General features: G+C 43.6%; 1 protein-coding gene across 1 annotated transcript in view; it reads right to left on the bottom strand.

Moving 5' to 3' along the window:
* The window catches only part of ATP6V0C (ATPase H+ transporting V0 subunit c), a 45460-nt gene that overhangs the window by 15131 nt on the left and 17115 nt on the right, over positions 1–13214 (bottom strand). The window contains exon 2 of the mRNA XM_078663024.1: positions 11121–11304. Within this exon, the coding sequence (XP_078519150.1) occupies positions 11121–11304 (184 nt within the window). The remainder of the gene's footprint in view (positions 1–11120; positions 11305–13214) is intronic.

The following is a 13214-nucleotide window of genomic DNA, read 5'->3' as shown; positions in this document are numbered from 1 at the left end:
AAAAATGCACTATCAAAGTAGGGCAAGATTATAAACTATAGTTCATACTTCACTTTGTCATAAGGGATCAAATGACTAAGCTAGACCTTCCTCTGGGCAGACTGGCTGGCTAGAAAAACATCCCGACCACCAAGTTAGTCTTCAATTACTGTTTATCCAAAAAGCAGCAAATCCTTCAGTCCCCATCACTATCACATCCTCGAAGCCCTTAACCCCTTGTGCGCAGAGACCGGCTCAGCAGTTTTCACATGCAAGGACTATGGTTTACCCTCGTTTGAGCCATTCTTGTCACCGGCACTAGGCCCAGGCACACAAGTAGGGTAGCATTTTTATCAGGTAAGTGGAACACTGGGTGGGAGGAATTGTGGCTCCATGTACATTCCTGTAGCTTACGTCACAGAAATCCAAGGAAAATGTGTATTTTTATTAAAGTATCACCTTTTCAGGGTATTATGCATAAGCAAACATGGTATCGGGTGGGGGATGGAGGGGAGAGAAAGACAACTCACGCCTCCTTGGACACTCCTGGGTGCCTATTTTAAAAAATGTCTGGGTTTGATAGGTTTCTCTACATGGTTGCCGAACCCACGACGAATGAGCACACCTACCATAGTTATCACCGCAATAAGTTTTGGGCCCTTCACTGTCGCAGGTACTAGACAGTGAAAGGGGTGGGGGAGCACTGGGTGCTAAGAAATTTGGAGCTGCATGCAGATCAGGACTTTTTCCTCACCGAAAAAGTAAGGAAATGTTTTGCCAAAGTTTGAGCTTTGTGTGAGATTCTGGGTAAAAAAAGAAACCAGATCACTATGTAAGTCACCCCCACTCTGTTCCCCCCAGGTGTCTGTTTTTAAAAAAAATGTATTAGTTTGGTACTTTCCAGAAGTGCCAGCTGAGCTGGGGCCCAAAACCCACAACTAGACACCTAGAAAAAAAGATGCATTCTTCTGAGTGAAATAGGTCCAGTTTTGTCGCAAGCACAAGTCCTAGCCACACAAGTGGGGTACTTTCAGGTCTCGGCTATTATATCCCGCAAGGATTGAGTATTATAGTGGGCAAAACAAACTCTTGACCAAGCGTGGATTCTCCCTAATGCATGCGAGGTATTCAAGCGCGACGCTTTGCCAGAGCGCGCTTGGCCTCACTTCTAACTCACACCCCATATGCTAGTTCCCTCCCACTCGCTCCCCCGCCTGACTTGAAAGGCAGCCTCGCACACCACCATGTGCGTTCCCTCCCACTCACTCGTTCCCCCCTTCCCCCCCCTACCAGACTGATTTACTTGGGTCCTTGCATGGTCTGCTTTATAAGTCGGAATTAGCTTCCCCTATTTGACCCACAACATCGCAGCACGATGTGCTCTGAGTAGTGTATTTATTTATATTAACAAACCAAACGCTGCTTGCTCTGATTACATTACGATGTAGATTGTTATTTAAGTTTGTCACAAGTTCTCACACCACTGCATAGTCTGCCTGCTGTCCCCTTTGAAACATACAAAGGCAAAAATAAAAGCAGGCTTTTGCTTTACTAAACTTTTAATACTCGACATAGTCTTCATTTGATTTTTGGGAGACACAGAGAGCTGAGGCGGATACTCCAACAAAGTTTCCCTGTTCCAAAGTCCCCAGCTTTGCATGTTATGCCACATAGTCGCTCCGAAAGCATCAGCTTTGTTTAGGAGGGGTTATCTCCATTTCCCTCATGCACCCACCCTTATCCTCTTTCTTTTGTTTCCCCGAGCACCAGCCAGCACAGGACCAGCATATTTACTTAAAATACACAGAGCCTCGCATCTAGAGTTTGTTCTGAGGCTGCCCATTTGCTTTGTTCTCATATCCTCTCTTCTGTTCTCTGTGTGTTACAAATTCTTGTTTTTATTTACTTTTTGTGGTGTTATTCTGGTATTCATTAGTTCGATTGCCTGTGGGTGAGTGTATCCCATGTATGTTTCTGTGAGGGGTGAGTGTATCCCGCTACGTTTTTTGGTACATTTTATGTACCATCCTATTGTTGACATTCATCCATCACGTACATACATTCTTTCCTACTGTTGGGTGTTTGGTTTCCTTCCACGCTTATAGTGCTGGTCCACTATTCGGCAGATGTGACTCACTCTTCATATGAGTGCCGGAGAAGTCTGGCGCTCAAATTTTGTACGTGTTGTTCATCTTCTGAGGTTTATCCTTTTAGAGTTCTTTCATGTTTCTTATTTCATTGTAATCCTTTATTTTTGTTGTCCTCTACGAGAAAGGGGGTGGTGTGCGTGTGCTTTCTTATGTTGCATTATTGCTTAGTGTGCCTTTTAATGCCATTGTTTTAGGGGCTTTTCATCTTCCTTTCCAGATTGTAGTAGTCCATTCTTGCTGTTTTGTGCATTTCTTCATATTCTGATATGTTGTGTTGCATTCCTGTATTCTATCAAAAATTCATTATTACGTTTTACATATCTTTATCTCAAAATCTGATCTGGTTTTTTCTTTTCTTTCTATTTGTAAGGAAAGGGGATATGTTATAAGGTCTTTCCTACTCTTCCTTCTTTCCATCCTGTCTGCCGGTCATGTTCAGCCTAGGAACACTTAGAATGTTTATTGATGTCACGGAATGTGGTGTGACTGATCTGGGACAGTTGACTCCTGGCTGAGCTCAAGGAAACAGCTGCTGGTGGGGCTCTTATTACCATCTTACATCTTGGCCTACCATCTACCTTGTTCTACTTACCTACCACCTTTGTACTTCAACCTGAATAAATACACTTCTTGGATTAAGTACCTGGACTCTGGTGAGCCATTTACTTGCAACAGTCATCTCACAACCGGACGTCAGCACTAGCATGAGTAAAAGGAAGGGGTGCGAATTTTATCACTCCTACCACTGTCGGTTAGGTCAGCAATCTTCAAAATAGTCCCTGTCCCACTTGTACCAACGGCAGAATTATGCCAGTTATCTCCAAGTCATGGTTCCGACAGATTAATGAAGTTCTTAAAGGATTCTTTGGGGGTGGGTCTGCCAGCATCACACTAAGGACATTCTTCCAATCCACAAAATGCGGGGGAATTGCCTCTGTGGAAGTACTTTCCTATTCTGCCTAGTCTCCCAATCAGCAATAGGTGGTTCAAGATGAACGAGAATTTTGGGGCCTGATCAGCTTGTCCGAGGTGTAATTTAGAAAATGCTGAATTCCTGCAGATGTTCTGGGACTGCCCATTACTAGAGGGATTTGAGTGAGGTATCTACTGGATTAGGCGACATAACAGAACGTGACACAACACTGACCCCAGGGTATTGTCTACTACACTGGTTTCCTCACACCACCTGGAATAAAATTTCCAGCAAATTCAGACTTCTGGCTAAAAGGGAAATCACTAATCAGTAGAAGGCGAAAAGCCCCCCTAGCGTCTTGAGGTGATTGTGAAGGAATCTTTAGACTGCAAATGGCCCAGGGAACTGGCAAAGAAAAAACACTGGACGTGGCGAGAGCGTGGGTGGCATTAGTAGAGTTGCTCAAGCAACCGAGTGACTATAACGAACCAGCCCTGAATGAGTAGAACCAGATGTGGAGATTGGAACGCTGCCCAACCTGTGCACGTAGTCTGGCCGTCTGAGTATATACACTGCATTGGGGTATACCCTTTTTAGGTCACTTTACTACTGAATTACTGTGTGATGCCTTATACGAATGGATATTACTTGAGAATTGGATGATTGAGGGACATGCCGGGGGGGGGGGGCGGGGTGTAGTTTGGGCCGGAGGGAGGTATCTTATTAGTTATGATTTTTGCGAGTCCGTAATGGAACAGACTGTTAAGATGTCAGCTATCCACTGAAGGGACGTAGAGCCTGGCTTGCTTGAGGACACTGAACTGGCCTCAAAGACCTGTTGCATTTTGCACAAAGATCACATCTGGCGATTAACTATGGACAGCGGATTGAGATTATATATGGATGTTGATAATTGTGGAAAGTAGGATGTAAGCTCTGGATCCCCACTATATGGCTCTTAAATGCTTGGATGCTACTGAATAAAATCAAGTTTACAAAACAAAACCAAAAAAAGCCTCCCCGATCACAAGGGTAGACCTGGATGCATACAAGATCTGAAGTGAGATCTGCTTGGAGGACTTCCATGTACATAAAACCCTTTAAGAGCAGATCAACAGAATCAAAATGAACCAAAGGATTAACTTGGTGACAGGGGAACATAGCATGTTGGCCAGCAACTGAGCTGGAACAACTTAAAGGGCAACTGAGAGGACTGCCAAGGAGCCTGCAATGATTGCATCCAAAGAAGCACAAACAAGCAAGGTGGCAAGAACAGACTTGTGCTGTGAATTCTTTAAACTAACTGCCGTTTTTCTACTCGAGTGTAGAAATAAAACTCTTGGCTTCTGTGGAATTAGTACTGTCAAATTTGCTGTTTTTCCCCTACCTGTGACTTTAGTGTGTATCCTAGTTTCCCCTTGAATGTGCTTAAGCCTGCAGGGGCACGAGCCCATCCCCTTATTCTATGGATTTATTACCCACAAACATAAGATCTACAGGTAACTCCTTATCTTCAAGAAGACTACTCAAAAATGGTCTTTCCTAAATAACCAAACACAAATGTACAGCATATCCATGTGAACGAACATTTGATTTCATCTAGGCCTGTATTTCTTGATAAATGTAACTATTTCTGGATAATAGTCACTGAATAGTCTACAAGTTATTTTATTAGATGCTTATGGGACTCCATCTTATTACAATATGCAAATATGATCATATCTATTTTATCTACAATTGCTTCCCTATTGAAAAAAATAGGAGTTAAAACACATTAGATTAAAGTACAGCAACACTGGACAGTCGGTTATTAAATACAACGTATATCTTTATACACTATCTTCCTTCTACATGTATACCCTCCATGTACATATATAAAAAACTTCATTCCTACTGCAAAAAAAATAAATTGACTAATGCACTACCCTATACCTCTTCAGACTTTCCCAAAACTTCATTCTATGGTCTTAAGGGGGGAAAAAAAAAAAAAAAACACAGACACCAAGTAGGCTTTTCCCTCCTCCTTTCATTACTATGATCTCCCACACAACCCTTTCTGAATTCTTCACTCATGTATCCCTCCTTTGACTCATGCCAAACTTCAGCTTGCTAGAATCACCAATAAGCACTTTCTAGGCCCTTGCCTCTTCAATCCCTCCATTATCCTTTTCAATCCAACTAACACGCATATGTACCCAGCTCAAATTAACCCATATTTTCCTATACTAATCCAACACTTACTTTTGGGTTTCAGAGTAGCATGCTACTTGCCCTAAAGCGCTTCAATGCCGCGTCAGGGGTATTAAGCGCTATAAATATACAATCACCATAAAGGGAATCCAAAAACGACCCATTACAGCTTTGAATGGCAGTTTCAAACAAAGTTTAACTGACAGCCAAAAGAACAGAAATTCATGCACCATAATAGATCCCCAAACAGATTGAATCTCAGCTTTTGAAGTAGACATTGAAAAAGAGACTGAAATATATGCCTCAATGAGGTCTGCTGATAATACCATCAGACCACAAAGAGAAGCTAGACAAAGGTAAATAATAAATTGCTTCCTCAGATACTACGAGAGGTCAGCTATATCATAGGGCCACCCAATGAAGCCCTTTCATCCCACTACAGGATCAAATTAGTCTTGTAAGGTGGAAAAAAAAATGGTTTCATGCTCAAATATGACAAAGAAGCATCCTTTGAAGATTTAAAATCAACAGAATATGTAAGATGGTTTGTGAAAGTATTGTTTAGCCTGTTTCTGCTGTTTTTACCTGCTGCCACTGGTTGACCCCTGCTGTTGGACCTCACTGGGACCTGTTGGGGCAGCACGGATGCAGAGTGCCACCATTGCCCTGCTGCCGTCTGGGGACTGCATCCCCCAGCTGTCCCTGCTGCAGTGACGCCGCGAACAACGCGTGAGTGCCAGGAGGCGCATATAAGGGGGGCCAGGACTCGCGCAGCGTGGGCCCATCCCAAGACCGGAGAAACTGTGCTGGGCCAAACCCCTTTTCTACAGCTCCTCCACAATGTGGTCAGCATCTGTTTATTGTAATCCCTTACTGGTAGTTCTTTTGTTATTTACCTTGAAAGCATGAGCAAGATTAAGAGGAGGGGGGGCGGGGGGGGGGTAGGAGTTCTAGGTACGCTGGATGCCTTTTTGTCATGGGCTGAGTCAGTCCTAATCCATGAGATTGAACGGACAGAAAGGAGACTCATTGGATCCACACAAAGTCCCCAATGAAGTCATCTCCCCTCCCTCTTTGTCCACACCTGAATCGGGCGTAGCAATTGACCGCATCATCCCAGCGAGTTCTATCCCTCAAGAGCATCAGTTAAATGTGTCTTCCCTGGTAGCCAGTATTCCATCATCACCCACACCACCTGCTAAGGTACTCACTCACCAAAGGTCTACACTGGCTTCTGGTGGGGAAGCCACTAATAAAATAAAAGTGCGTGGCTTGCCTAAAACCAAGCACCAGGCCTGTAAAATGGCGAAACTAAAAAGGAACCCATGGGTAGGGATGGTGGCCCCAAGGTTGTCGACCTCAATCACCCCAGGTATTGGTGACATTAGACCGAAGCCTTCAGATACACTGTCTTCTAGCAATTTCGAGGCTTTTTTTAACAAAGCTTGAAAAGAAACTCATGGCCATGTTTGATCCATTAGTATTACAGTTGTCTGGTATAGACAAGAGACTGGTTTTCCATCCCCCCCCCTCCCCATTAGCAAATGAGGGTGTGCCTGTGAGATCCAACATACCTAGCCATCCAAGTAAGACTGAAACTAGATTACCCACTAATGTGGATGGTTGTCTGTCTCTTCCCTCCCCCCCAGTAAAGTGAGGGCACCTATGGTTAGCCCCCAGGGCATACATCTACCCATTACCAACATATCACATAGAGGGAATTCAGTAGGTCACCAAGCCTCCACATTGTCCCAGAGAGAGGCCAAGTGTATGTGTCATCTTCCACCTGAAGCCACACCGTATTCTGTCATATTATCGAATGTGCCCTTGCTTCCCCTAGGTGGTGATGAACATTGTCATCACTTAAGAATAAGACCCTTCACTTGTTGAACTCTAAAACTAGGGTGGGTAACGTTTTGTTTAGCAAACTTAAAATGGTATGTAGAATCCTGTGGGTTGTGAACTCTCCGAAAGCCCTTCGAGGAGACTGCGTGGTCCTAAGTTTTAGGTCCCTGCGTCTTGTCCAAACTATTCTAGATAGGGCAGGGCCCACACACCTAAGCAAGTACAATATTAACGTTTTAGGGTAGGACTAAAGGATGTAGACTTGGTACCAAGGCCCCTATGACTATGTGGTTCCTACACAACATATCGAAGTATTTTCTAGTCTGGAGGAATGGACTCACAACGTGGGTTAGACAGTCAGACGATTACAGGGTGAAAGAGTTGAGCATCGACAGCAGGAACATCTTAATTGTTAGGATACAGCAGATAAATGCACCAGACCGGTTGCTTATTAATGTTTATGCTAGGGGGGTACGGGGGAAGAAATGCTTCTCCAACAGTTGATTTTGTTTTAGACATGTTTTTAACCGAACATAGGCGTTAATAATTTCATAATAGCTGGCGATTTTAATTGTACTTTTGAACCCCCTGGACAACGACGTTAATCACAACGTAAAGGAGGATGCCCAGTGTCTATTCTTCATTTGGATCTTCCTCCAATTAAAAAATAGAAAGGGGAATGCCTTGCAACTAAAGGTGTTTTGCATGAACAGGGGCCGAGGCTGCCAACGGGAGAACAGCTTCCGACAAGCAGGGCACGCACACAACAGGTTGCGTAGTAGTCGTATCGGTTGCGTAGTAGTCGTATCGACTTTATCCTGCTTAACAAGGAATTCAGGCCTACCCTATTGAACATGGTGGTTTGTGACCATATCGAGAGAGAGACCACAACCCTCTAGTGCTTTCCTTGCATCCTGAACGTTTTCCCCTGGTTAGTCCGGCACCACGAACTGACCATGTGGAGGCACTATTGACCAATGATGCCAGGAGAGTTAAATGGTCAAATGTGATAATAAAAAAGCGCATCTAGAGCAAATGAGTAATATGGTGGTTAGTGCACTGGGTCCTCTCTAGACATATGCCACCCAAGAAGAGATCAATTCGATAGTTGTGCAGGTCCATGGGGGAATTGTTCAATCAGCTTAAAGGCTATTTAATTACCAAAATCAAAAAACCTCTGAAAAATTCTAGATTTAAGGCAGCTGCCAGGTATGAGGTATGCCAGGTATGAGGTATGCCAGGTATGATCAATCGTGCTGAACGGCCTATAAAACTCTTGCTAGGGCGATCAGGTCAAAGAATAGGGGTGTCATGCGAAAGGCAGAATACAAGACTGCCCAATATTGAGCAAAAAGGGACCGGGACGATCAGCACTGGGACGAGCTGCTTCAGGCATGCGAGGAGAAATAAGACTACCTTCTGGCATTTGGTGAAATGGGGCAGTGGTGCAATGGGGCAGTGGTGCACCTAGTAGGGTGCCAGAGAATCATGTAGCTCCAGACCAGTCGGTATCGCACTTTAAAGCCCAGTATGCACTCCCTGAGGAGGCACAGAAATTTTTGATCTGCCACCTCCCATTTCCACCTTGTATTTTACTAAGAAAAACGTGGAAACTGCGTTACTCTCAGTCCCAAGAGGCAGGGCACCAGGCCGGACTGCATATCCACGATCTGTTCCTCCACGATATACCCAAGTGGGCATCATACATTCAGCTCCTTGTGAATGCCATAGCAAGTGGAGCACCTATGCCTAGTACTTGGTTAGGAGCAGAAATTCTCCCTATCTATAAGAAAGGGGATCACTCTCAACCAGGCAACTATAGGCCGATTAGCCTTATTGACTGCATACAAAAAGTTTGCTAGGTTGGTTGAGCCGAAGCCTGGATTGATGAACACGATATCTTGTCTCCACTCCAGGCAGGTTTTTGCTCTAGTACCAGCACTACTGACCAGGTGTTCAGGTTTATTCTGATCTATTGGCGTACAGTAATGTTAGGGGGGGGGTACCATTTAGGCAGCTTTTGTCGACCTTAAGTCGCCATTTGATCTTGTACCCCGTACCAAAATGTGGCGAACCTTTTTGAAACTAAGCATGCCATTGGAAATTGGCTTTCCTGGTTACATTACATGATGCCAACTATGCCCAGGTACGATGGGATACACAGAGGAGCGCCGCCCAAAGGTTTCCTGTAGAGAAGGGGTTCATCAAGGGTGCATTTTAGCACCAACCCTCCTCTTTATATATCAATGGGGTGGTACAGTATTTTCAGAATTGCCCCACTCTTGACGCACCTACTCTAGCAGGGATAAAGATCCCGTTGCTTAGGTTTGTGGATGACACCCTTGTACTCACCAAGGCACAAAAAGGGCCTACAGTTTGCCCTTGAGAGATTGGAGGAGTTTTGTCAGGACCATGGTCTCCTAGTGAATGTAGATAGAACTAAATTTATGGTCCTACACAAACATATCACGGGTAGAGTTGAAATGAACGAAGGAGTTCTGGAACAGACACAGAATTTTACTTATTTGGGAGTAAAATTAGTTGGCAGCCCCAGATAGATTTACTCTGTTAAGCACACCCAGCTCTCAGGTGCCTTGCTGAAGAAGCAGCGATCCTTACCCCAAACCGATTTCCTCTGCACTAAAATTATATTCCTCAAAAATCTGTGCCTCGATTTTGTATGGGCATGAACTGTGGAGTTTTGCCAATTTAGTTCCTAGTAAAAGCTCAGAATACATTTCTGAGGTCACTAATTGGCCTGCCACAGTCTACCCCGCTACTATCCTTATTCTTGGACATGGGTTGTTACTCAATTGAGGACATGGCACACTTTAGGACAGTGCCGTACTGAGTATGCTCTGGGTCACCCCGGAGCTTTCTCAATACGCTCAGGCTCTTCTGGAAGTTAGGGAGGGCGATGGTATGAGTAAAATTCTGTGGTTAAGCAGAGTAAATATCACTTTGAGAGAGGAGTATGAGTAGATTGTGAGCAAACCATGTCGACAATCCTTTTCCCAACAAAGGGAGATTTTAAAGCGGCATATTGGAGCTCGCTAGTTATGAAGCGGTTCGCTGCCTTAACTAGTCCCTCATTATCCAGAGACTTCCTTGAGACAAAGCATGAAGTGGAGTATGAAGATTATTGGGATTTAATCACCAAAGATGGTAAACTACCACCAATTTAGGGTGGGTATCCTTTCCTACTAATGTATTTACCAGTAAATGGCGTACCACGACTAGCAGCAAATGCTCATTTTGTCCTGACCACAACGAATCTTTGACACACATCCGGTTTTTCCAGCCTATAGGAATCCTAGGACCAGATGGTTGAAACCCTTATGTTCAGATTTGGGAACTAGGTCGAGCAGCGAAGCATTTAGGATCTTAAAAACTTCTAAAGAGTCCATAGTGATCGCTGTCGCCAAGTACTTTGGCTGGGTGATTAGTCTTACAGATAGGAGCTCTAGCCAATTGCCCCATGCTCCCTAGTGTTGTGACGAATGTATTTTGCATATTGCTGTACTAGTTTAGTATGTACCGAACCTGGTCTGTATGCAGAATCCTGGAAACCTGTTCTTTTTTAGACGGCAGATTCGCCGGAGCTTATTCCAGCATTTTTTAGCTATATGATCATGTATTTTATTGATGAGTAATCATTTATTGTATTAGTCTGTTTATGTCTAAACATGTTTACATTCTTTTATATATTTACACCTCTATGAATTATAGTATTGTCTTTTGTGATTTTATATCGAAATAAAGACTTTGTGACTGATTTGCATTGTTTAGCCATAGAGAACTGTTAACCATTTTACAAGTTCTTTAGGTACATCACAGTGTATAAGTAACTCATTTAGGCAGGCAGGCTTCTAGGATCGCAAAAGGATCAATCCCACCCAGTCACCTATGATTGCAACTCCTCAACACATCCCATCCACCCAGGTATGACACTAGCAGCCAAAGTTTGCGATGACATTTTAAGTTCAGTTCCATTCTCACAAACAAGTTAATTTGCACGGTAACATTATGTATAGAATACTTACTTAAATAACGTTATGCCTTCCGTGAGAGAGTTTGCAATGAGAACTGCGACCACTAGACCATAAATGGCAATGATACCAGCCATGACAACAGGGATAATAGACTTCATGATCAACTCCGGCCTCATGACAGACATGGCTGCAATCCCCGTGCCACTCTTTGCTGTGCCATAAGCTGCTCCCAGGGCTGGTGATGAAGAGGAAAAAAAGCATTAGAATGATCAGAAATAAACAAATTGCTCACGTAAACACACCCTACCAGTGTAACCAATCTAGCACACAGAAGGAAGTGACATTTTATTTAACAAAAATAAGTGTATTCAGACTTGGTGGTGGGAGTGCAGTAAATGAGAAAAAAATATGCAAATACATTTTTTTCAAGGGACCAGGTTTTCTGCCGGAATGGTAATAGCTATTAAGTTACTTAGACATTTCACACCATTTTGAAGAATCCCTAGCCCACTGCTACCTCAATCGGTTGGCTAATATTTAATAGGAGCAAACATGCAGCTGAAGCGGTTAATACAAATGTTCTAGACCTAGAACGTACAGCCAATGGTGAATTTACAAGTGGATGGCAAAGAGCAGTGTTTACTTTACATAAACGATTTCTAGACCTAGTCCCTTGGCAAATGGTGCGTGGGTCAGTACCCCCGCCCCCCGCCCTTCCCACAAACAGTCAAGGTACTACCTTGTTTTAGCATCCTACCCACAAATGAATTAACATGTAAGAGAAGGTGTCGGCTAAGGTTCCATGTTGTACAACCTTAATGAGTCATGCCAGGAGTGCCAATAATTCATTCAACACTGGGGCCAACTGTTATTCGGCAAGCCAAGCTAGCCTGCTCTAAGACCTCCATTCTCGGAATGGGAGACATTGGATGGACATGACAAATTTTCTTTTCGGAAATACTGGATATTGGAGGTATATGGTGGAGGGTGGTAGGAGTAGATTAAGGCCAATTAACCAATCTCAGTCAGTGAAAACTAGGGCACATCCCCTCTGATTAAATCTGAATACCAACTTTGAACAACCATGCATCCTTGGATTCCATTCTATTACCCCGGCTGCTCGTCTGGGATAAGCAGTATTCAATTGTACTGCAAGACAAGGCCTTCATAAGGAGTGTTCACTAAAACCGAATATTCAGTCTCATGCCATTAGTGCATCACTTCAAGTGAAAAGACATTCCTACAGCTGTATACAAGCTTTTCAGAAAGCAATACTTAACCTAAAATTAACAAAGGAACGTGTTAAGTGTTTATGCTTTCAGACGCACCTTAACCAAGTTATTAAAGTCTATAAACTATCCCCATGCTGGTCTGTTAAGTCAGTCTGTGTGGGTCCGACACCAACAGTCCAGGTTTCACAGCATGTGCAGGGCCATTGGAATTATGCAGCAGCTAAATTGCGAGGTATAATGCAGCACACTGAGCCATCTGTAGTGAGGGTGACAAACTTGCCATATTTTCTAACAAGTGTATTTGAGTTTAATGTTGTCAAAAAGACAATGTACCACGGAATTCTCAATTAACTTCACCAGCAATAGTTCTATTGAATTGAGAGGACATCAGTACCAGGTCGTAAGCAGAAGCTGATAAGTAGTTTTCTTCTGATCAACTAGGGAGACCTGGCAAAGTCCCTAAAAAGCATGCAAGTGTCTCAAAGAATCGGTCTTCAATTTAGGGAGATCTCTACCCAAAATAGGTTGAATAAGTTTCAGGTGATGCCCAAGGAAGCCTCAACTTCCTCAGATATAAGTGTGAAGATCAACAGAGGAGGAAAGGGTGAAGAAGCCTGAAGTGCAATAGATCATAGCAAGACCCCTTGAACAGATGCAGTGAACTAGGGAACAACCGCTCACCATATACATCACCCACTGGGTGAATCTAACCAAACTTTGTACAAAATGACCAATGAGAAAGTTAACTACACCATGAATGCTATGAAACGGCCCGTTTATTGACATCACGATGCTGGTCAACTGGTCCCATTCTTTTCTACATTACCTCGGAGAGAGCCTTCACCAAAAGCCAGGTTTATAGACCTAAAACTGGATCATGGACTAAACAGCATTAAACTGGTCTCGAAACCCA

This window comes from Lissotriton helveticus, chromosome 10 (assembly GCF_964261635.1).
Source record: "Lissotriton helveticus chromosome 10, aLisHel1.1, whole genome shotgun sequence".
NCBI lineage: Eukaryota > Metazoa > Chordata > Amphibia > Caudata > Salamandridae > Lissotriton > Lissotriton helveticus.
This window is presented reverse-complemented; position numbering and strand designations above follow the sequence as displayed.